The sequence below is a fragment of the Oxyura jamaicensis genome, chromosome 4 (assembly GCF_011077185.1).
Source record: "Oxyura jamaicensis isolate SHBP4307 breed ruddy duck chromosome 4, BPBGC_Ojam_1.0, whole genome shotgun sequence".
NCBI lineage: Eukaryota > Metazoa > Chordata > Aves > Anseriformes > Anatidae > Oxyura > Oxyura jamaicensis.
The window spans coordinates 3,345,589-3,367,333 of NC_048896.1; the positions used below are offsets into that span (position 1 = coordinate 3,345,589).

At 35.0% G+C, this 21,745-nt stretch overlaps 1 protein-coding gene across 1 annotated transcript in view; it reads left to right on the forward strand.

Moving 5' to 3' along the window:
- The window catches only part of KLHL4 (kelch like family member 4), a 76,427-nt gene that overhangs the window by 40,844 nt on the left and 13,838 nt on the right, over nt 1-21,745 (forward strand). Inside the window, exons 3-5 of the mRNA XM_035323845.1 lie at nt 18,444-18,617; nt 19,068-19,204; nt 20,279-20,475. Coding sequence (XP_035179736.1) covers nt 18,444-18,617; nt 19,068-19,204; nt 20,279-20,475 — 508 coding nt within the window. The remainder of the gene's footprint in view (nt 1-18,443; nt 18,618-19,067; nt 19,205-20,278; nt 20,476-21,745) is intronic.

The following is a 21,745-nucleotide window of genomic DNA, read 5'->3' on the forward strand; positions in this document are numbered from 1 at the left end:
CAGCTATGACACCTTAAAGGTGTAAGAACAAAGGGTGATCTATTTTTAAGATGTTAATATAGAGAAGAAAATACTAGTACAAGTTATTTCACTAAGCATGCCATTTAACTTTTTAATGATGTTTTCAAAATTGATGTCAGTATTATTAGCTTATAGAACAACAATTTTACCTCACCTTTACCCCACCTTGGACTCAAATTATGCATTTATAATGTGATCCTTTGCACTACTTGATAGGATTGTCAAGTCTCTGGGAATATTTTTGGATATTTACACTGTACTTAAATACAAATCCATCTTACTTGAAGTTATAGTTTCTCAGTAAAACAAAGCTGACAGCTTGTGTATTTTTAGCAGTTGTTATTTTTCAAGCTGTACATCTGGTATAGGGAACATCTGTACACTGACCAGAAAAAATGCATTATAAAATGTCATTTTGAATACAGTACTAGTAGTCAATGTATACTATGGAAATTCATTATGTAATAAAATCAGTGAGGTAGGAATGTAATAGTTTCATATGCTTCCTAATGTACTGATTTGTAATGCATAAAACCCCTACTCTTAGTGCAATTTGTTCAAAAGACAGTACACATTTCCTGGAGGAAAGAAAAAAAAAAAAAAAGTAAAGATGTAAGGTGTAAAAAAAGGAAGTACACCTCAGAAAGGCAATTTTATTTGAAAAAAAATAAGGAACAGTTAATAATCAAGATAACTCTATTTTCTGGTGAAGAAGTTAAAAGGAAGAGAGAAAAAAAAAAAAGGGTAATGAATTCAGTTTGGAAGATATTAAGGCACTGCCCTCTAAAATAAGATGTGACATTTTCTCCAGCTATATATAAACTTTCTGCTAAGACCTCATGAAATTTTGTGCCTTTGTATTCCATCAAATTTAACTTCTCTTGAGCTGTTTAAATTTGCAGCTTTTAGAAAAGTTTTGTGAGTGTATATATCTCATAAACTATTGCTATATTTAAGTGTATTTTCTCCAAATTATCAAAGAAAGATTTTTATGCATGTTGTAAGCTAATTTTAAAATACACCTTAAAAGTCTCATTTTTTAAGGCATTGTTTATGAAGCAAATCATGACTACAGGTTTCACTATAATTAAAACTTCAAGGAATTAAAAAAGATCATTAAAGACACTACAACATAGTTCCATTTTCTTAAATATGTACCAAGAGAAATCACTAAGTAAATAATCTATTTTTCTCTTTGGCTATAGCATTAATGTGCTAATTGCTTCAAAGAGAAATACAGAGAAGAAGTAAAGAGAAGCCTTACACCTTCAGTACATTTCCTGGATGTATTTTCATCTCTTTAACAATGTCTCATCTTGCGCTTTGAAACCTTCCTTTTAAATTAGTTTGTGCCTCTTTTTTCTTCAGAAGTTCCAGACAGTGACAATTGATTGGTATCAATGAAATCTTCTGGCAATTAACACCTCTAAAAAATCAGGCACTTGCAGTACCCCCTAAGTCTTACACTGCTAAAGCCATGCATAAGGAACTCCAATTATTGCATCCATACGCTCCTTTGCATTCATACCTGAGGATACCAAAGACAACCTCATAGAAATTTTCTTTTTATTCTGTAAAAGGAATCATACTTTCTGAGTGGTTGTCGGTAATCCAGTGACTTTACCTCTGCCTGTAGACATTTCATTTCTAGCTGTACTCTAAAGGAGGACAAACTTTAACACAGGCAGATAGTGACAGGATAAGCAGGAAAAGTTGTAAACTAAAAGAGGGGAGATTTAGATTAAACATTAGGAAGAAATTCTTCACTCAGAGGGTGGTGAGGCACTGGCCCAGGCTGCCCAGGCTATCCAGGTTGGTGCCCCATCTGGGGCAGTGCCCAAGGCCAGGCTAGGTGGGATTTGGGTAGCCTGGGCTGGTGGGAGGGGTCCCTTCCCATGGCAGGGGGTTGGAATGAGATGGACGTTAAGGTCCCTTCTGACCCAAACCAGTCTGTGGTTCTGTTAAACTGAACATACTGTTACATGCCTCTTGGACATTGAAAAGTGGGAAAGGACATGTAATCAGGCCGATACCTCAACCTTAAGCAAGCTTAGATTATGTTTGATGGTTGAAAAAACTAAGTTCTTATGTGCAATACACAAACACACACTTGTGCACACAAGTTGGTGCTGATGTACATGGAAACAAATATTCACGAGGAGTATTGTTTTAATTGAGCCAATACTGGTGAGGCCGAACCAGTGCAGAGTAGAGCAGGACAGTCACTTCCCTCAACCTCCCTATGCTGTGCCTGATGCACCACATGATACGGTTGGCCTTTTGGGCTGCCAGTGCACACTGTTCACTCATATTAATTTCACTGCCAGCCAGAACACCCAGATCCCTGTCTGCAGGACTGCGCTCCAGCCCCTCATACCCCAGTCAGACATCTAGACTTACATTGTCCCAGGTGCAGAACCCAGCACCTGCTTCAGTTAAATGGTGACTACCCAGCCCTGCAATTTGCCAAGAGCTCTCTGCAAGGCCTCCTAGCCCTGATGGAGTCAACAGTTCCTCTCTATCTAGTGTTGTCTGCAAACTTACTCAGTACACCTTCAAGTCCTTCATACAAGTCTTTTATGAAAACATTGAAGAGAACTGGAGAAAATGGAGCCTGTGGAACTCCACTTGGGACTGGCCGCCAGCCCAGTATAGCTCCATTTTCTGTACCCCTTTGAGCCCAACCCTTCAGTCAATTGTTCACCCATCATATCATGGACTTGCCTAGCTGTATGCTGGACATTTTATCCAGACAAATACTGTAAGAGGTGAAAATGAATAAATAATTGCATAGTATCTGACCCAATTTCTTGGCAATATGATGACTTTTTTGTGTGTGTCGTTAGCTAATGTGGCACAGACCAAAGGCACATACCATCATGTTTTCTTCTGCTAAACACCTTTTTGGGAAGAGTCATTAAACTATACATTCATTGTGCCCTCTTCAGTTTTTAACTAATACTCAGTGAAATGATACTCAGTGAAACGATACTCAGCTTAGGTTTTCAACATGAACGACCACTTCTAAAAAAGAAAAGACGTGGTAATTTCCCTAGTTAAAACAGAACATATGTTTTATTCTGTGAAACCACTGGTCAAAGCAAATTGAGAGGTTTTTTTTTTTTGTTTGTTTGCTTGTTTGTTTTTGTATTAAGCGTCCAGTTCTGAGTATCCTAACTAATAAGCAAAGTCCTATCACTGATTCATGTGAATGACTGATAATGAATGACAATGCACCTATTAAGTAAGTGAAAGGACTATGATGTATCCTTTGCAGAAAAGATGATAAAGTGCTGCATTCAGAGTAGTACACCATTACACTATTTTCCCCTCATGAGTTAGAATTCATCACGCTTATAAACCATCTCTGATGCCTAAGGCAAATTTTAGAAATGATTATTCCTAATGTCACACAGCAGTAGCTTTTATTTTTAAATGAAAACATAATTGGTCTGATTTTATTCCATGCTTTCAATTCCAGCATTTTGATGGAAAGTTTTCAAAAATCTGAACTTTAACACATAATAGGTTTGCAAACATAACAAAGAAAACTGGCCATCTAGTCAGAGGGCATGTCAATCCCTCTATGCTGAAGTGAGATCAACAATATTTAAGTGCTTCCTTGGTTATTTGTAGTACAGTTCAAGATCATTATTTTCTTGATCTTTTCCCGTGGAGATACATATATATATATATTTAAAACATATTGCTCCCCTTATTTTTTATAGTCTGAAGAGCTGCAATTCTTGCAATATTTTTTCAGAATTCCTATGCTAAAGAACTATGACCTTTTTCATTGTTCTCAATGCTGACACTTTCCAACATTTCTGTGTACTTCTAGTATTGTGGTATGTTCTGTTTAAAACTTGATAAGTCTGGTGTATAGGGTGGGTTTAGGGTGGGTTAGCATTCCAGCTAAAAAAAATGTTTGAATATCCTGCATAGTGTTTTTTTTTTGTGTGTGTGTGTGTGTGTGTGTATGTGTGTGAAAAACATGGTGTTATTGCTCATGCCTAGCTTGTGATTTATGTGTGCCTCCTGACCCTGTACCAAAGACCTATTCCCTAGCCATCTGTACATTTTTGCAGTTATTTGTTCCTAAATATAGTACTTACCAGAAATAATTTTCATCTTATTTTTAATCAGATAATGTCTCCAATTTACAGAGTTAATACTCACTTCCAATCCTATTCTGCAATGTATTTGCAGCTTGCCTCAGCTTGGCATGGTCTTCAATTGTAATAAAGTTCCTATGAGCTTTCTATTTATTTCTTCCTCCCTCCAAGACACTTAGAAAATTCATGGAAAATCACAGGGGAAAGTTCCTTATGAGGCCAGTTTGACTTAGCCTCCTATTTACCACTGAACCATTGATATCTACTATACAAGTATGACTTCAAAGCAGTTTTGCACCTGTTCCATAACAGTTTATTCCAAACAGTACCTCAAGATGAACTTTGTAGTATCTGATGTGAGACAACATCAAAGAATATCTCATGTTCAAGATACTAATGAGAGCTACTTCTTTTTATTTTCTCCATAATGCCTAATACAGCCTATTAATGAAGGATTTCAATTTATTTTAACATGTTATTCTTGACAAAATGTTGTTGACTGCTAGTCTTCTCTTTCACTTTTAAGTGCTTAGAAATAATAATTATGTTACTTTTAAACTGAAGAATTTGTCAAGAATTAAAACTAGGAAAAGAAATGCTTCTGTCCTGTGGAGAATTTTGCAGTTTCTTTAATACTTTTAACCATACATAATAAGCAATATACTTTAAAATATTATTTTATGCCAGTCTGCTATGGATAGACAAAATGCTTCCTTATATCCTCAGTGAAAAGCAAAAACTAATTGTCTGCTAAAGATGACCTTTAACTAAAGGTCAAAATATGAATTTGAAAATGGGGACATTTGAAATGGTTTATTTAAGATATTGTAGCTGATCTCCTCTCAGAAATGATGGTTAGACAGCTCATGTGGCATTTCAATATTTTAGTGCAGCAGAAGAGAAGTTTAGAGCTGGGGGATGAGGAAGATATTCTTGGCAATGATGTTTGAAGAACACCCCGCTGGTGTCAATGAGATGCTGCATCTGCTGGTGCCAGATATTACTTCAATTCTACTTATGAACTAAGAAATGGTGCATGCAGCACATGGGATAATTAATGAAACCAAGCTGAATTTTAATAGTGTTTCACTGTAACTCATGACTGAAGAGTTTCCTTTGATACCTAATGTTTGCTAAAAGTAGTAAATTTGTGAAGTTCTAGCAAGCAGCATCTCATGCAGGCTTAGTATCAAAGAGCAGATTTGCCTTTTTCCCAGAAATTGCTAATTTGCAAAAGAAGAATAGGACTTTTCAGGCAATGGGAGAATGTAATGAGCAGTAACAAATGAAGTCATTTGGACTGAACAAATACTATTGCCTTATATAGGACCTCTTGGTACAGGAATTAGAATCAATATGCCTCAAAGGCTTCCTCAGCAGATATTCCAGCTTCCTCCTTCTACTATGACATCTTTTGAGGAACTTGGAACACAGGCTTACATTTGACATGCATAGCTTTCAAACATGAATTATTATGGGCAAAATAAAAATATCATTTAATAGTAATTTAAGAAACTATGACAATTCTATCAATTTCAAAACAATTTATTTATGATTCAATTATCTTCTCATTTCCACTTAATGCAGCTTGCTCTCAGCAAAGACAGCTGTTAAATTACTTCTTAAAGAGTTATTACTGCTCTTAAAATCACTTTGTAATGTCTCCAGAAAAAAGTTAAGCAGATAATTAAACACATGTGACCAATGCAGATCAGATTTTACAGTGCAACAGTTCAGTTGCATACTGAACATATACAATTGTGAAATCAACAGGAAATTGTTGAAGCATTCTTTGAAAAGGGGAGAGAGATTCCTTGATTTGAAAGCCATAGACAGAAATTTGAAAGAAATGAACAATTTTTTTTTTATATATATATTTTTTTTTTTTTTGTGGCTGAATTGTTTACTTTGAACTATTTGAAATACCGTAGTAAGGAACACTACTAAAATCTTTCATAGTTAAAGAAATACAGGGATTTGTTTGTTGTAGTTAAACAGCCAGATTTAGCCCAATACATACTAATTTATTCAACTAAAAGAAAAATCATGCTGTATTTAAAGAATCACTGTACCAGATGGTAGGATAAAGAATACAGTTTGTATATAATACCTGTAGGTATGCAGGCTAAATAAATACAAAGGGGAAGCTGAAGGATTGTCTAGATTTAGAGAAGAGCTAAAGGGGATTATAGGAAGTAAACTAAAAAATTATCTCTAAACCAAATCCATAGCAAAGTTTTCTCCTCTGTGAAATCAGCCCCCACCTCAGTGACTCTATCCTCAGATACACTGGCAAACTTCCCACTCAGCTCTGTAAAATCTTCTCCCAGTGCCTTTCCTTCTCCCCTTTTCAGAGGAAATGCTTAATAGAGAAAACTCAATTAAAAGCTAACTAAAATAGATAAAACAAGAACTTATGGCCTGACTCTTTCCAACAATTCTGCCTGTCCAATAATTAATAGCATAAATCATCCTGCACTTCATTCTAGTAACTGTTTTTATTCTATAAGATGAGAAAGGATAATTCACTAAAACTCTGTCTCCTGCTCACTGATAATAGAAAGATAATTAAAATAATGGAATACCCTACCTTGTAGCCACTATATTCATTTGAGGTTAAAATATATGATATGGTGTTACAATTTAAAACATGTTTTGTCAAGAAACAGGGCATTGCATTCTCATGCTGGATTTTACAGTTATGCAAAGATATCTTATTTAAAAATGAAACAGTACAAAAACAGAACACTATTGTTTTCTTCACTGTTTTCTCATCTAAAACCCATTTAGGCTAAACAAACATAATCGTTGGAAAATAACTTAATGTCTTAATGTCTGCTACCTCATTCTTTCTTTGGTTCTGCTACACATATCTCGAAAATCTTTGGACAAGAATCTAGAGATCTTACCCATATATTAAAACTTGATTTAACCAAATTCAAGCTCCCTCAGTCTGCCTCAAAATTTTAAAATGCATGACTTTATGACTAGTTGCACTAGGAACTCAAAAGCAGTATCATGCATTCTACCTCAGATTTGTTTCTTCCTTCTTACATAAACTCTCTTAGAAATCACTTAGCCTCTTGATATCACAGTTTACTTGTATTAAAAATGGTGTTTGATACCTATTCTCTTAGGAACACAGTAAGAACTGATAAGTCTTTTCAAGCACCACAATTTGCCTAAAAACTGCTACTAAAATGCATACTGCAATGTGTCTATATTAAGATTTATACATTATAGTATGCAGTTCTCATGATAATATCACACATAGCATATAGATCTCATGACAATATCACAAAAATCAGACTACTAGTTTAACTAGAAGTTTTCTGTTACAACAGGTGGTAGTGACCACCAGTATAGCTATAATTAAATGTTTTGATCAGCAAACATAAAGGGAGTACATCTGATAAAGTGGAGAGCCACTGCTACCATTTGCTATGCTTCAATTTACCTGATAAATTAGAAGTCAAGAGGAAGGGATGCATTCTGGCAAGACGAGCATTTTCAAAGCCTGTTCATTTTAATACAAGTTGAGAAAATGAACAACCTTTTTGAACTAGGAAAATATACCTTGATTTAAATGTAAATCATGAGCAAACCACTAAGAAATCCTAGGACTTGAAGAAAAGCTATTTTAAGCTATTACATATGGTTTGGGTTGCTAGGGAAACCTCTTTTACAGTGTTCATTTAGCACAGATGCTCAGGAAAGCTCTGTGGCTCCTTGTCATACCATTTCAGAATGTGAAGAAATAGAGATGAGCATATACACACTTGCAGACAAAAATATCGCTGTAAATTTATCTTAGTCATGTACTGTATCTTTGGTGGAAGTTATTTTTTTTTTCCATTTTTGCCATGAGTGCTGTGATAAAGCAAATGTTTTGTAATTAAAAATCTCTGTTTCCAGACTGAGGTTATTTGTGGAAACATTACCTTCAGCTTTGATCCATTCTGGTTCATATTTTAGATAGTTGGCTATTTATGGCAAAAGATTTGCCTGCACCACATGCACTGTGAAAATACAAGGAGTAACTCTGGTGACACCATTTCTGGCCCACCCTTTTGCCGTACGGCAGATGTGACTTGCCAAAACACATATTATAATCAGCTTTACTGCCACAGTAAAGCAAGATTTACTGCCACAGCATTTGGCATGCTCCCTTTACTTCTTTAGACCTCAGGTGGGTGATAGCCTGGAGAGCAGTTGCAGTCTGCCGCAATCAGAGGCTCACGGGCCACTGTGTTGAGCAGGCTGGAAGCTCAGATCTTTTCTACTAGCACCTCTTCCAGGGTGTGCATTAACTAGACAAACACAGCCCCAAGCAAAGGCAGAGCACTTGGATCAATATCCACGATCTAGACAAATATCTTTCACCTCCTGCCCAGGTGGTCAGGTAAGAGAGGTGATACAGGGAGTCAAAATATTGGGAAATTTGAATGGAGCTTTGGAAGGAAAGAGCAGCAAAAATATAAATCTATAGCTATGGTTTTCCCTTCTGAATTTTCTATCTTTCTTTTGTAGTGGCCTGAGTTACTGTTATTCCAGTGACCTACTGCCTGTGTGTGCCAACAGTACTAAGCTCTCAGTGACCTTAACACAGGTCAGACATTTGTATGGTTTTAGCATCACCAAAATTTGTTTAGACTTGGTTGGAAAGAGGCAGAAATTGATTCTTGCTACCAAGTAACTTAATCAGAGAAATGAAAACCATCAGTTATTTTGGACATCACACTACAGCTTTCTGCAGAAAGTCCTCTGTTTTGTCTAATACTCTGGAGAATTCTGTACTTCTGAGTCATAAACTGTAATTCAAAACGTATGTAAATATTGAACTATGATTTTTTGAAGAGTTTTAAATCAAACATGCATATTGTAGCATTAATATTTTGTTAAAAGCATATAAAGACTGAAATGCTTGTTCCAAGTCATGATTTTGACTCTCACGTAGGACATTCACTGAAGATTGCTTACCATACATCTGGCTGTCATTCAATTTACAGAAAACTACACGTAAGGACAGGAATTCATTTCTATGCGATAACTTAAAAAGAAATCCTGCAATTCTACATGCTAGTATTGTGGTTTAGGATGGACTTTTGATCTCTCTGTCTGAGATGCTTGACCTAGTAAAATTATCTGGCAGGAAAGCCAACTCAGTCTCTTGACAAATCTTGTCATAGTGGATTTACAAGCAGTGTAAGACAGCTTCCTAGGAAGTTACAGCTTTGTGGTCATGAAGGAGCCAGACTCTTCAATCACAACACAGTGAAGCAGTGAGAAAAGCCCAGAAAGGAACAAGGATGTAACTCAGGACTAACTTTTTTGTTCTCATTTGTTTTTTTTTCATTCACTTAAATGATCCCAAATTCTTCTATAAAAGAAATTTAGACTGGTTTCATTCTACAACAGACCAATAAAGCTTCTCAGCGTGAAGCTCCCATGAGATGCCACAGATGTGCCGGATGTGTCTCTTACTTCCTCTTTAGAGGAATTCACTATGTAGCTCAATTACTAGTTAGCTGTTTAAATTAAAGCTTCCTTAATTTGTTTCACTTAGCATTACAGTGAATTCAAAACTGAATTTAGCACCATTAGTAGAAGAACCAAGTTAGGACCGGAGGACAGTGTCTCCTGTTAAGATCACACTGTGTAAAGACCAAGAGCACTAAGGCATGGATATATTTACTAGCAATCTACTGAGCTGCTTTTATTCTTCATCTGGAATCTGGAAGTATTGCCTTATATATTTTGAACCGTACTTCAATCTGATACCTTATCTGTCCATTTTCCAAGGTGTTCTCTTTTAAGTCCATACAATTTCTAAAACATCCTTTATTGTGCCCTGAATATCAAATGATTAATGAAAAGTCTACTATATCACTTTCAATGGTTATTGCTATGACATTTCACAAATCAGTTGATTGTAAAAAACAGAATTAAAAAAAAATCTTTTCTAGTAAGTTACTTTCAGCCAATACCATATTTTAAAATATTTTTGAAAAATAACAGTAGAAAAGTGGAATTCTTGATTTCTAGACTCCTAACTTTCTCATCTGTTAATTTCTTCTGTAAACTGTTGGAGAGATCTTTTCAGTTTTCCTATACCCCAAATACTCTTTCTCAAATGCAAAACCAATTTCTAACAGATTATTTGGCTCAGAAGAGGAAAGACTTGCAATATATTAAGATGATCTGTAAACTCACATCGAGATATAAAGGCAAGCGCATTGTTTTTTCTCATGTTTACTTGCTGTGATCTTCTTTCCCATGATCTATCACAGTGGCAGAGTAGAAGACACCTTAGGCAATGGTTCTCAAAAGTTAACCCATCTTGTGTCATACAGTCAGAGCTTTGCTTAGGATCTGCATTTCTGCTCTGCCTTTTTGATGCTTCATTTCACATTGAGTGCCAGAACTAACTTCTTTGGAAAACTCTTCAAAATGACCAATATTTTGTTCCTAATTCTATATAAACAAGTATTTTTATTGGTTAAATACTATTCTCTGCACAATTCCACCCTCTCCTTATAAATGCCCTCTGGAAAACCTTAGAACATGAAGACGCTAATAGATATCTTTTTATATAAATCTACTTAAGGAATTTTTACTCTCCAGCTGAAATCTTCATTAAATATACTATTGCCTCCTCCTGGTACTTCAAATTGCCAGGAGTCATAGGATCCTAACATCACAGAATAAGTTCAATATACTGCTCACAGTTACAATTTCTTCCAGCATGAAGTCAATAGTCAATAGTACAAATCCAACCAAAGTAGGTGATTCTGGTTTTAATCACTTCCTTGTTGAATCCTCTCTTAATCCTGAGATACAGATGAAAAGAGATCTGTAAACATTTTGTTCATCCTGACTTAGAAAGAAAAATCAACAGCATCTTTGAGACTGATCTGTTATTACAGCACATCTATTTAACAGGACACACTGTCCAAATAGGTTAAGAATCACACTTTTTTCCTCACTGCAGTAGCACAGAGTACCTTGAATGAGGTATCCAGCATATCAGGTGATCAGGAAAAAGCTCATAAAATTTTACATGACTGGAGAAATGTCAAGTAAAGCAAAGTAAAATTTAAACCTGTGGTCCCTTCATCAGAAGTGGGGATCATCACGTATTCCTATGTAAGAGAAGCATAAGTCCTGCTATTGTTTATTTTGAATCTAAGTAGCTAAAAGTAGGAAAAAAAAGATGCAAAAAAATGAAAAGGTCATGGTAAGCACAAGAGTAGGGTCCCTTTGCCTTTGATAAAGTCCAAAAACGAAGTGAGAAGCATGTATTAACGTAGCATATTATTGGTTTAGGTTTTCATATATCCAAGATGTCTTAAAAATCTCACAGCAGTATCTGTATCTGATTAGCTGCAAAGTTCAAAGTAATGAGGGCAAGGATTGAGAATTTGTTATTCTCCGGCCTTTCAAAATTCTGTTTGTTGGGAACAGAACCACTTCACATTCACTTTTTTTTTTTTTTTTTTTTTTTTTTTTTATATCTGCATTTTCTCCACATGTTCTAAGCTCCCCCTTTGTTCTATTTCTGCTAAAAACAATGAGAGGGAATAGCATAAAGCAGGTGTTCTTCCCCAGAATATCTCCCATCAGGGGTCTTTCTGAAAGGTGCTTAATGAAGTAAGAAACATGGACCCAATTAGTTTCATCTGGCCTTAGTTGTGCTTGGATTTAAACAAAATTTGTTGCCTTTGGCTTGTATTTTTTTTAATGTCCTCTATAAATAAAAATGCCACCAGCTCATGTCCAGAATTTAGTCATTACTTTTCATTTTGTACATTTTGACAACTTGAGATAATGCCTTCTAGTCACATCATTTTTTGTCCTTTAGGAAGATACTATTAAATTACCTAAAAATATTATCACTAGCTACATGAAATTTGAGCAAGAAGTAAGCAGCCTGACTGAATTTCTCTTCCAATCCCAATATATTAGGAATTATCAGAACAAAGGTTCATTTTAATATGGTAATATATACATACTCATGGATTTTTACCTGAAACATTTAACTTGGTTATTATTCTCTATTACATAATGGAAATGAACACAATGTTAATTCTCCTGGAGTATAATGGTCTTGAATGATGATTTGAGATAGCATTAATTTGAATGATTTGTCTGAGACAGTCACGTCATCTTTGAATATAGATATATATCTATTATAATAAAACACTCATGGATGTACCCCCAGTGTGCTGACCAGACTGATTAGATATTGGTACAGGTTCAATTTTAAAGAAAGTATCTCATGCTATGGAAATAGGTGTTCTTAAGTCACACCATTATGATATTTATTGTAAAGTTTCCTATTCAGTTTAGTCTGAATCAGGAAGCAAATCATTAATTTGAAAATCCCTACTATATACAAATCTACTATCCCTACTATATACAAATTTTGACACTGGCAGATCATTCTGATAAAATCCCTAATTAAACTGTGTTATCCAATGGCTATCAGACAACAGAAGGAAGAGTTGCCGACTTTTGCTTCTACAGTCCTTTCAGTGAATTGAACAATTTGCGCTGTCTTACTAGAAACCTCCATGGTCAGCCTATTGCTCTCTGGGCATCTCAGAGCTGTGGATTTTGCTCTCAGCAGAGCTTCACTCCTTCATAGTCCGGTTGGGAAGGCAGCATGGATGCTGCAAGCAAAACCAGAGGGCAATGGGACACACTTCATGGCCTTGCCCAAACTGTCGTTCTGTGGGAAGAGAAGTGGAGGCCAGTTGGCTCTTTATTTTAATGTCTGTGGAAACTTCTCAATGGTTCTACAAAAAGTTGCTAAAAATTTTTCAAAACTGTACCCCAAAACTCAGGAACAAAATCTTATAAATACACATTTATACCTGTAATTGCAAATGGAAGAAGTTATTTTAACTAATTCTAACTGAGAAGAGTGGCAGGTTTCTGTTAAAACTTGCAATAAAAAATTATTTAAAACAGCCTGTTTTTAGAGCTCCAAGTTCTAAAGTGGGATTGTCAGGACGAAGTTTCGATTTAGATGGGTTAGAAGTCAGCAGTCTCTCTATTAACTTAACTAATTATAACATTGCAGTTGCTTATTTCTTCCTTTGCTACATAATTTTCTGTTATTCTTTGCATGTTAATGTTACTACCGTCATCAATGTGTCACAATCTTCCACATTCTTTTGGATCAAAGTTTTTGACCCATACCCTAAAAATTTAATGCAATATTTAGCTGTTATATTTACAAAGAGCAAATGATAAAGGATACAATTGCAGTAGAAATATCAAGACAGAGGTTTGGACAACTACTGATTGGCATATTATCAGCAAGCACTTAGTACAGGTGCATCGACTTCAGCATTCTTTTATGCTTTGTTCAGAAATGGCTTCCTAACCAAAATATTTTTCTTATTAATTTCTCAGCCAGCTGATGTAGGCTGTCTCTAACAGTTGCTGGGTTCCTATGTTTTGGCATAGGAAAATAGCATCTCTCAATCTCCAGCCTCACAACATTGCCTAGACAGAGAGTCAGAGCTCAAGCAGCTGGGCAGGAAAGAGTCTGCCTATGTGGGGGTTGACTGCAGTTTTCTTGAATAAGCAGAAAGAAATGAATGGAAAAAAAAATGATGAGTTGCATTGTAAATATTACTGCACAAACACACGGAATTGATGAAGTTGCAGTTTTGTCTAATTCCTTGTCACTACTAAAGCACATCTAATAAACCTCAGAACAGACATCACATTGATGTTTTAAACTGTGATAAAGTCCTTAGGATGTCTTGTGTCTCTTAGTAATGTCTCTAACTGGTATCTAGTTTGCTGTTGATGGCTGGTGTGACCTACCACTCAAAAGTAGTGTGACCCAAAATCAAAATCTGAAAGTGACACTGATAACTGAACTGGATTCCACAAATTTTAGAGCAGGTACATCCAAACAAATATCCAACAGGGAAGTGGTCACCATAAAAATATAAATAATACCCTTACCAAGAACAACAAAATCAAATATTTCATTTCATCACCTGTTTTTCATGCAATATTATGCATCTAAGCTTCCTAATTGTCAAGTTTTGTTTCTGGTCTTTGGCCATAGGCAGACATAATGAGGCACTTTAATATCATACAGAATTTTAAAAAAGGACACAGCAATTAAATAGCAAATATGTTTTATCATGTTATAATTAAATAATGATGAAAAGTGAATTTATCATTTATAAACTGATTAATGAATAGTGCCATGTTGATTAATGAAGAGTACTTTATGAAGACAGAAAATTATTTTAATATAATTCAAAAATTTAAAGAACTGTAGAAGATAGGCCTGGAATGAGCAACAAAACATATCACATCCATTCCAAAGGAAAGATGAAGTTTTCCTTCCACACCACCATTTCTGAGTAACAGCTTCTATGGGATCCATTACTATCTAGCTGTTACCTCAACTGTTTTTTCTCATCCTGTATTTCTGTCAGATAATTACTCATGTGCAAGTGTAAGCAGGTTTTTGAAAAGTAAAAAATTGCGTGAAATTCAATCATGCCAAAAGCAAAGATGGCACCTTCAATTTTTAAATTCTGTTCCCCAAAAGTTTCCAACTTGCTATCACATACCAATGTGATATTTATACCCTATTTCTATCATGTATTTATCTGTAATAAAAATATGGAGTGACATCAGAAGCAGAATTCACCTGCAATGCATTCAGAACATCTGCCTTTGAAAGTGAATCCCCAATAAATTTTTGAGAGCGCCTATACAAGTTGTTCATATCTCTTACATTTATTACACTTAAAACATGCTATCCAAGCTTGATTTTGAAAATGTCATGTGAAATACTGTCAAAAGTCATCCAAAAGTCAAGATGACTTCTGACACCTAATGTTTTCCTCCCAGTAAGCTTTGTTATCTTGTCATTAAAAAAACTGCTATGACATGATTCGTTCTGAACAGCCATGCTGGCTGGTATTTATTTCCTTGTTACCATCTAGATAGTTAACATTTTTTGATTACTTTTTCAAGTTTTCAGTTTATACGGTCTGCTTGACAATTTAATTTTTCTTCTTTTCAAGAATAGCACTGTATTTTCATTATCCTTCACAAATCCTTATGGGAAAACTCAGAATTTATTTAAATTGTCTCTCTACCTAAGAAGAAATTCATACAGCTCAGTTACTTAGAAATCATTTAAGTATAGATTTACCTCTATTCTCTCCAGGCTAATCTGAGTTCTTAAGTTCTTAATATTAGCGTTAATAATGTTAATGCATCTCAGAATCCTAGTCAACACTAACACAAAGATGGCATTAAGCAACTTGAGTTGCTGGTTCTTCAAAACTGTTTAGTAATGTTTTTCCCTCCTGACTAATTGGAAAATTAGTTCCTTGGTCATCACGGGACTAATATACTTCTGGAAATGTTATTACTATAAATATTACTATTAATAGACTTCAGATCTTGTTTGTTTAAACTTGTACCCATTTTATAGAAAACAAATAATTCTCTATCTTCTACATGTTTCTGAATAGGTTTACATGAACCTTGAGTTCTCTTAATATGTTGAGTTCTTCTGGAACAAGATACGACGTGTAGACATACTCAAACTAACACATCTGCAGATAGCTTGCCTATCTTTGTACTACAGTCCATAGCATCTCTGATTTTACTTCAACATGAAAGCATCAGACTCAATGATATTTTTACTGACTTTCTTCAAGGTACTTTAACCTCTGTCTTCTATATAGTTCACTGCATTTTCTCCTCCCCAGTACTATATTTTGAAGCTCAATATTTGAGTTGTCTGCATATCAGTGATAGTCATACATGGAGGGAAATATACAAATATAATGAGAAATGAGAAAAAAAAATATCCAGGACTGAACAAAATGATTAGACTTTAAGCTTGTAAATCTTTGCAAAATGAAAATGACTGCTCTGCTCACAAATGTATACAGACTATAGGAAATTATTTATTTATAGAAACTGGCCCTGTCCATTTGCAATGGGGATGGGTAAGTATTACTCTGGTTGAATTCTGCAAGCATCAAGGATAAGCAAGATGTAATATATATTTACAGTACTAAAGGTGGATATAACAAATCTCACACAAAATATTTTTTTTTTAATTATTTTCAGGAAAGCGTGAAAGAAAGCTTAAGATGTAAATAGCAAGGCACAAATGTTACAGAATGTATATTTGGCATTAAATAGCTACTGCAAAACTAATGAGCATATAATCCAATTTTGCAGCTTCTTCACTTTCAATGAAGCATTGAAGAAAAACAAACAAAAAGTATAGTCATTAAACTCACTGAGACAAATTAATTTTTGTAAGCTGTAAACTACAAAGGATACACATTATAGGTGAAATTGGTTTGCCCCTTTTTTTCTTAAAAAACAACAACAACAAAAGAAAACAAACATTTGAAATTGTAACAAAGCTTCAAAAGAAAGCTAGGGAGTTTATTGCATTATTTAGAATATATTAAGATATTTGTTAATGTCAGTATATAATCTGAGATTATCCAGAGAAAAATATGTGTACGCACACCGGGCACATGTGCAACATGTTTGAGGGTTTGAAATGCATCAGATCTGCTGTTCCCACATATGCATACACCTCAGGACTGATATACCTCAGTTATACCAGAAATCATGCATCTGTGCAGACTGTCAATGATCTTACACATCCAGTGAGCCTGGCAGAGCCAAGCCGCCGTGACTACACTGTACTCAGGTGCACCTGAAATGCATCAAATGCACTGGGTATCTGAAGGCTTTCGACATACCAGTGGTTCAAAGATGCCATATTGCAAATGGGTTGTGGGATGTCAGTAATTGCAATACAAAAATCCAAAGACCTTTGAACTGATGGATTTTAAGACGGAAAAAAATATATATATACCTGGAAAAACATAGACCTACTGTGGTCACACCAATGCTGATTTTGTTCTGTACCATTCAGAAAGGCACTGACATTCAGTAATTCTACCGTAACACAGAGGAGACAGAAAACTCTACTGGTCTCAATTCAAGATTATATATCATTTGATTTCTAATTATTCCCCTTGAATCCTGATTAGCTATTTAATGATGTATGATCTTTGAAAGTATATGATCTAATTTATCTCTATTTTCTGTTTATATTACTGATTCACCCAATTTTAATTTCTGTATTTTCTAGACTAAATGTTCCATTGTAACATAATCTAATACTCTGCTAGATTTTAATACTTTAATTTCATGAAGAGATTTTATCGCTCCTAATGACTTATGAATATGCATTAACAGTATCAAAGACAATCCGTATATTTAGTCAACCAACTTCCACTATTTCCTATCTGGTCTTGTGATTTAAAAAAGAGGTGCTTTAGGTTTTAATAATATATGCTATTGTAAACTGAGAAAACCTTTTTCTAAAAAAAAAATTAACTAAAATAATGTCATGGATTGCAGCATTTTCAATATATGTGATACAGATATATATACACAAATGCATTACTATCTTACTACGAACAGATTAATATAAAAAAATATCCTTTTCTAAGAAGGTATCAAAAAGATTTCAATCTGCATCATGATCCATACTAAAAGGCACTAAAGAATGATGTATTAAAAGAACAGAAACCTTGTACAAATATTCATAAAAATTATATAAGTGGGATAGCTAAGAGGATTCAGAATAGGAGGAGTAAAATAATATACACTTCCATGAAAAGGCAAGAAATTAGTTTGTTATTTGCATTCAGGTTCTAAAGGCAATATAATTTTCTGATTTCATCAGCTTTTTGTTTGGTAATTTGTCTACAATTATACAGTAGTTTTCAAATTTTATTCTGACTCCTTACCATTTTTTAATATAATTTTAAAGTACAAAAAGAAATAGAAATACAACATCCAAAATTTCATACCTCAAGATATTTTAGATATTAGTATCACAGTAAAATAAGGTTGTTATTCATGTGTCCTGTCTGTGCATGATTAGCAGGCCGCATTTATCACACAGCAATGCTGTAAAAACAATGCATCCTGGACACATATCCTGGATATGAAGTAAAAAACTCAGGAGCACAACCTCAGTATAACATTTTTTTTCTTTCATTGACCCTAGAATTTACAAGCAGCCTACAAATGAAAACTTGCAAATACCAAATGGAAACAAATGGAAGAAGGCATAATAGGAGGATCATAAGAGCTTTATAATTGTAAAAATTTATTTTGCTATTTTCAGATGCTATTTGAACTAAAATTATGTAAAGAGCATAATCAGCACTTACAACGCTGCAGCTATTACACTGCCTCTTTCCCTTGCAGGCTATCAACGACCAGCAGTTCACTGCTTGGAATGAACAACAATGGCTCTGATGAGTATTTCCACTCTACAAACCATGCAGAGCAAACTTTCCGCAAAATGGAAAGTTACCTGCAGCAGAAGCAGTTGTGTGATGTTCTTATCATAGTTGGAGACCAAAAGATTCCAGCTCACAGGTACATATTCCGCTTTTTTTTACATGGCTTCACAGCCTGAAATTTCCAAACACTAGGAAAAGGTATGCCAACCCTCCCTGTTATGAATATACAGTTACTATAATTAGGACATCAACTAAGATTGGAATAAATTGATGCGATCAGTTTTGTATTATTTTGAATAAAATGAGATTCAAATATGACCCACAGATGCTGCCATCTTCCTTTCTTGCTGCTGTCAAACTACAGTGAGATCAGTGTAGATAAAATGCCCAAACAAGCACTATGGAAGAAAATTAGTTTATTAATTACCATTTAACTCTATTGCTCACTAATGTATGATTCAAATTATATGCTAAAGGAAACGTTTCTATTGCACACACCATTTATTATTTACTAATAGTGAATTTCATGCTTGCTATTGAGATTATGAAGTAATCTGCAGTCCTCCTAAAATGGTTCTATTTCAAGGTTGGTTCTCAGTGCAGTGTCCGATTATTTTGCTGCCATGTTTACTAATGATGTGCGTGAAGCAAAACAAGAGGAAATCAAGATGGAGGGAGTAGACCCGGATGCTCTGAAAGCTTTGGTTCGCTATGCCTACACAGGTAATTCTTCCTCCGTTACCCACATCCCAGTTGTAAAGGAAGACTGTGATAAAAACTGCTATGGAAAACTGAACTCTCCTACTGCCTCTGTCATAGATTTTCAAGTAATAGTAACCAAGCCTCTAAACTGAAGGCTACTTTCTTTCAAGATAATGAAATACAAATGTGACTTTCAGAGATGAGAGCTATAACTTTCAGAATTGTTTACATATTCTACTGGAATAAATCAGAACATAACTTTGGACAAGAAACCTCTTGTAGTTCTACTCTCTGATGTTAATTTTGACTATAATCACTCTGTACCATCCTTCTCCATCTGTTAAATGGAGATGGTGTGTATCATCCCTTCACAAAGAAAGCTGGAAGAGAAATTAATGCTTCTGAGGCAACTGGAATGACAGACATTTTGGAAAAAAAAAAAAAAAAAAAAGTCCATTAAAAAGTCATTAAAAAATCAGTTCATTTTTTCAGAGCAGGTTTTTGATGCTGTGTATCAACTAGGGAATTAAAGTATCCACCAAGCATCAAGAATGTAAGATCTTTTTAAATGAACAACTTCCGATCTATGAACCTAACAAAATTCTCACATCATATAATCATCTCATTAAAATTTTAACGCACAATATATGACAGAAAAAATCAGGTTTCCTGCATGAACTTACTGTTGGCATTTCCTAGCTGTAACTATTGATACTAAAGTTCTTATGTGCAATTAAAACTTATGGTACATTTTTCATTAATTTATATGGGAATTTTGGGAAAGGTTTTTCTCTAATCACATCTTTGTCTTTATTTCAACATATTTTATTTTTTTTTAAAGTAAAATCAGATCTAACACTGTTAAAAATGTTCCAATCATTATATTCAAAATTCACCAAAACCTTTAAGTCTGTTAAGACAATTTTAAAGATTTCTTCAGTAAAAAATGAAAATGATTCTTTGAATCACAGGGCACTTTTCAAATTTTTTTTCAGAGAAGCAGAAAAAATAGAAACGAGGAAGCTTTCAAGTACATAAAGTTACAAAGAAAATGACTGAAAACTTGTATTTTTTCCCTACATGTAAATTGCACAGGTATTCTAGAATTAAAAGAAGACACTATAGAAAGTTTGCTAGCTGCAGCTTGTCTTCTCCAGCTATCCCAGGTCATTGAGGTATGCTGCAACTTCCTCATGAAGCAGCTTCATCCTTCCAACTGTCTGGGGATTCGCTCTTTTGGAGATGCACAAGGCTGCACAGAGCTCCTGAAGGTGGCACATACATACACTATGGTAAGATAAATAACCTAACTGCCTTACAACTATGATGTTAACAGAGAGTGTGAATACTCTCCTGGAAAACATACGGGCTTTGGTGAAGCAGAGCCAGCTGGGGCCTGGGGCTGCTGCACTCTCCAAGAGCGATACAGTGGCTGTGCTCCTCCTGCTCTGGCAGGGTCGGCTCTGCACAGTCCCTGACCAGGGGACATCTCTGCTCACCTCAGCCCCCAAAGGGAAATTTAAAAACTGTGACTACTACAGAATTATTGGAAGGAGAGAACAGCATGCTGAGGAAACCAAATGTTCAGTTCTGTTTCCTGTTTCAGAATTTTGCCATACTTATCAAACTTAAATTTGCAGTATGATTTGCATGTATTTCTTCCAAAAAAAAACATGCCTTAGTATGGATAATGTCAAATGGAAAACAGCAGTGGTGCATTCATATGTTTTAAATTCTATACAAAGAAAAATCTAAAGCTGATTTCAAGGTGAGGTACACAAAAAAAAAGTCAAAATAAAGAATGCATGGGAAAGATTTGGAATGCTACAAAGAAGCACATCCCCAACTGGAGCATAATCTCCTCTGGCTCAAAGCAAGAAATGAATATTCAGAGCATGGGAAACAGAGATGTAAGATAGCTTGCTGTGAAACTAAATCAAGGGATAAATATTCAGGGCAACAAGATGTGCTATAGCATCTTTAAACACAAAAAGAATAGCAACTGCTACAGCTAAATAGATTTAAAAAGAACTACTCGTTAGGAGACACATGGCAGATTTATGCTTGAAATATTAGCGTAGTATGTCAAAACGAGTTTAGAGGCTTTGTAATGCTGAGAGCATTCCAGCAAGAGATTGCATTCTTCCACATGCTGAAGTAAGTGAGAGTGGCATGTGCAGAATGAGGGCACCAGTTGTGCTCCTTCCTGTCATACTAATGAATGGTTTGTTTAGCAGCTATCTAGATTCCTCTTATATTTTAAAGTTTGAAAAGGGGCATTTAAGATAGAGGTTCACTCAGCCTCTGCATAATAGCTTTGTCCTTGCTGCTCCATACCATTATAAGCTCTGAGCCCAAACCAGAACTTGTCCCCTCTGCTGCCTCTTTTGTTCCACTAGCCCCAGCCATGCGGCTATCAATCTTAACCACTTAAAATCCACAGATTTTTGCAAAAATTAGATAAAATCATATGGTTATTAATGTCATATAACGAAAGGACCTTTTTTCAATAAGATCTCTTCTCTTCTCTTCTCTTCTCTTCTCTTCTCTTCTCTTCTCTTC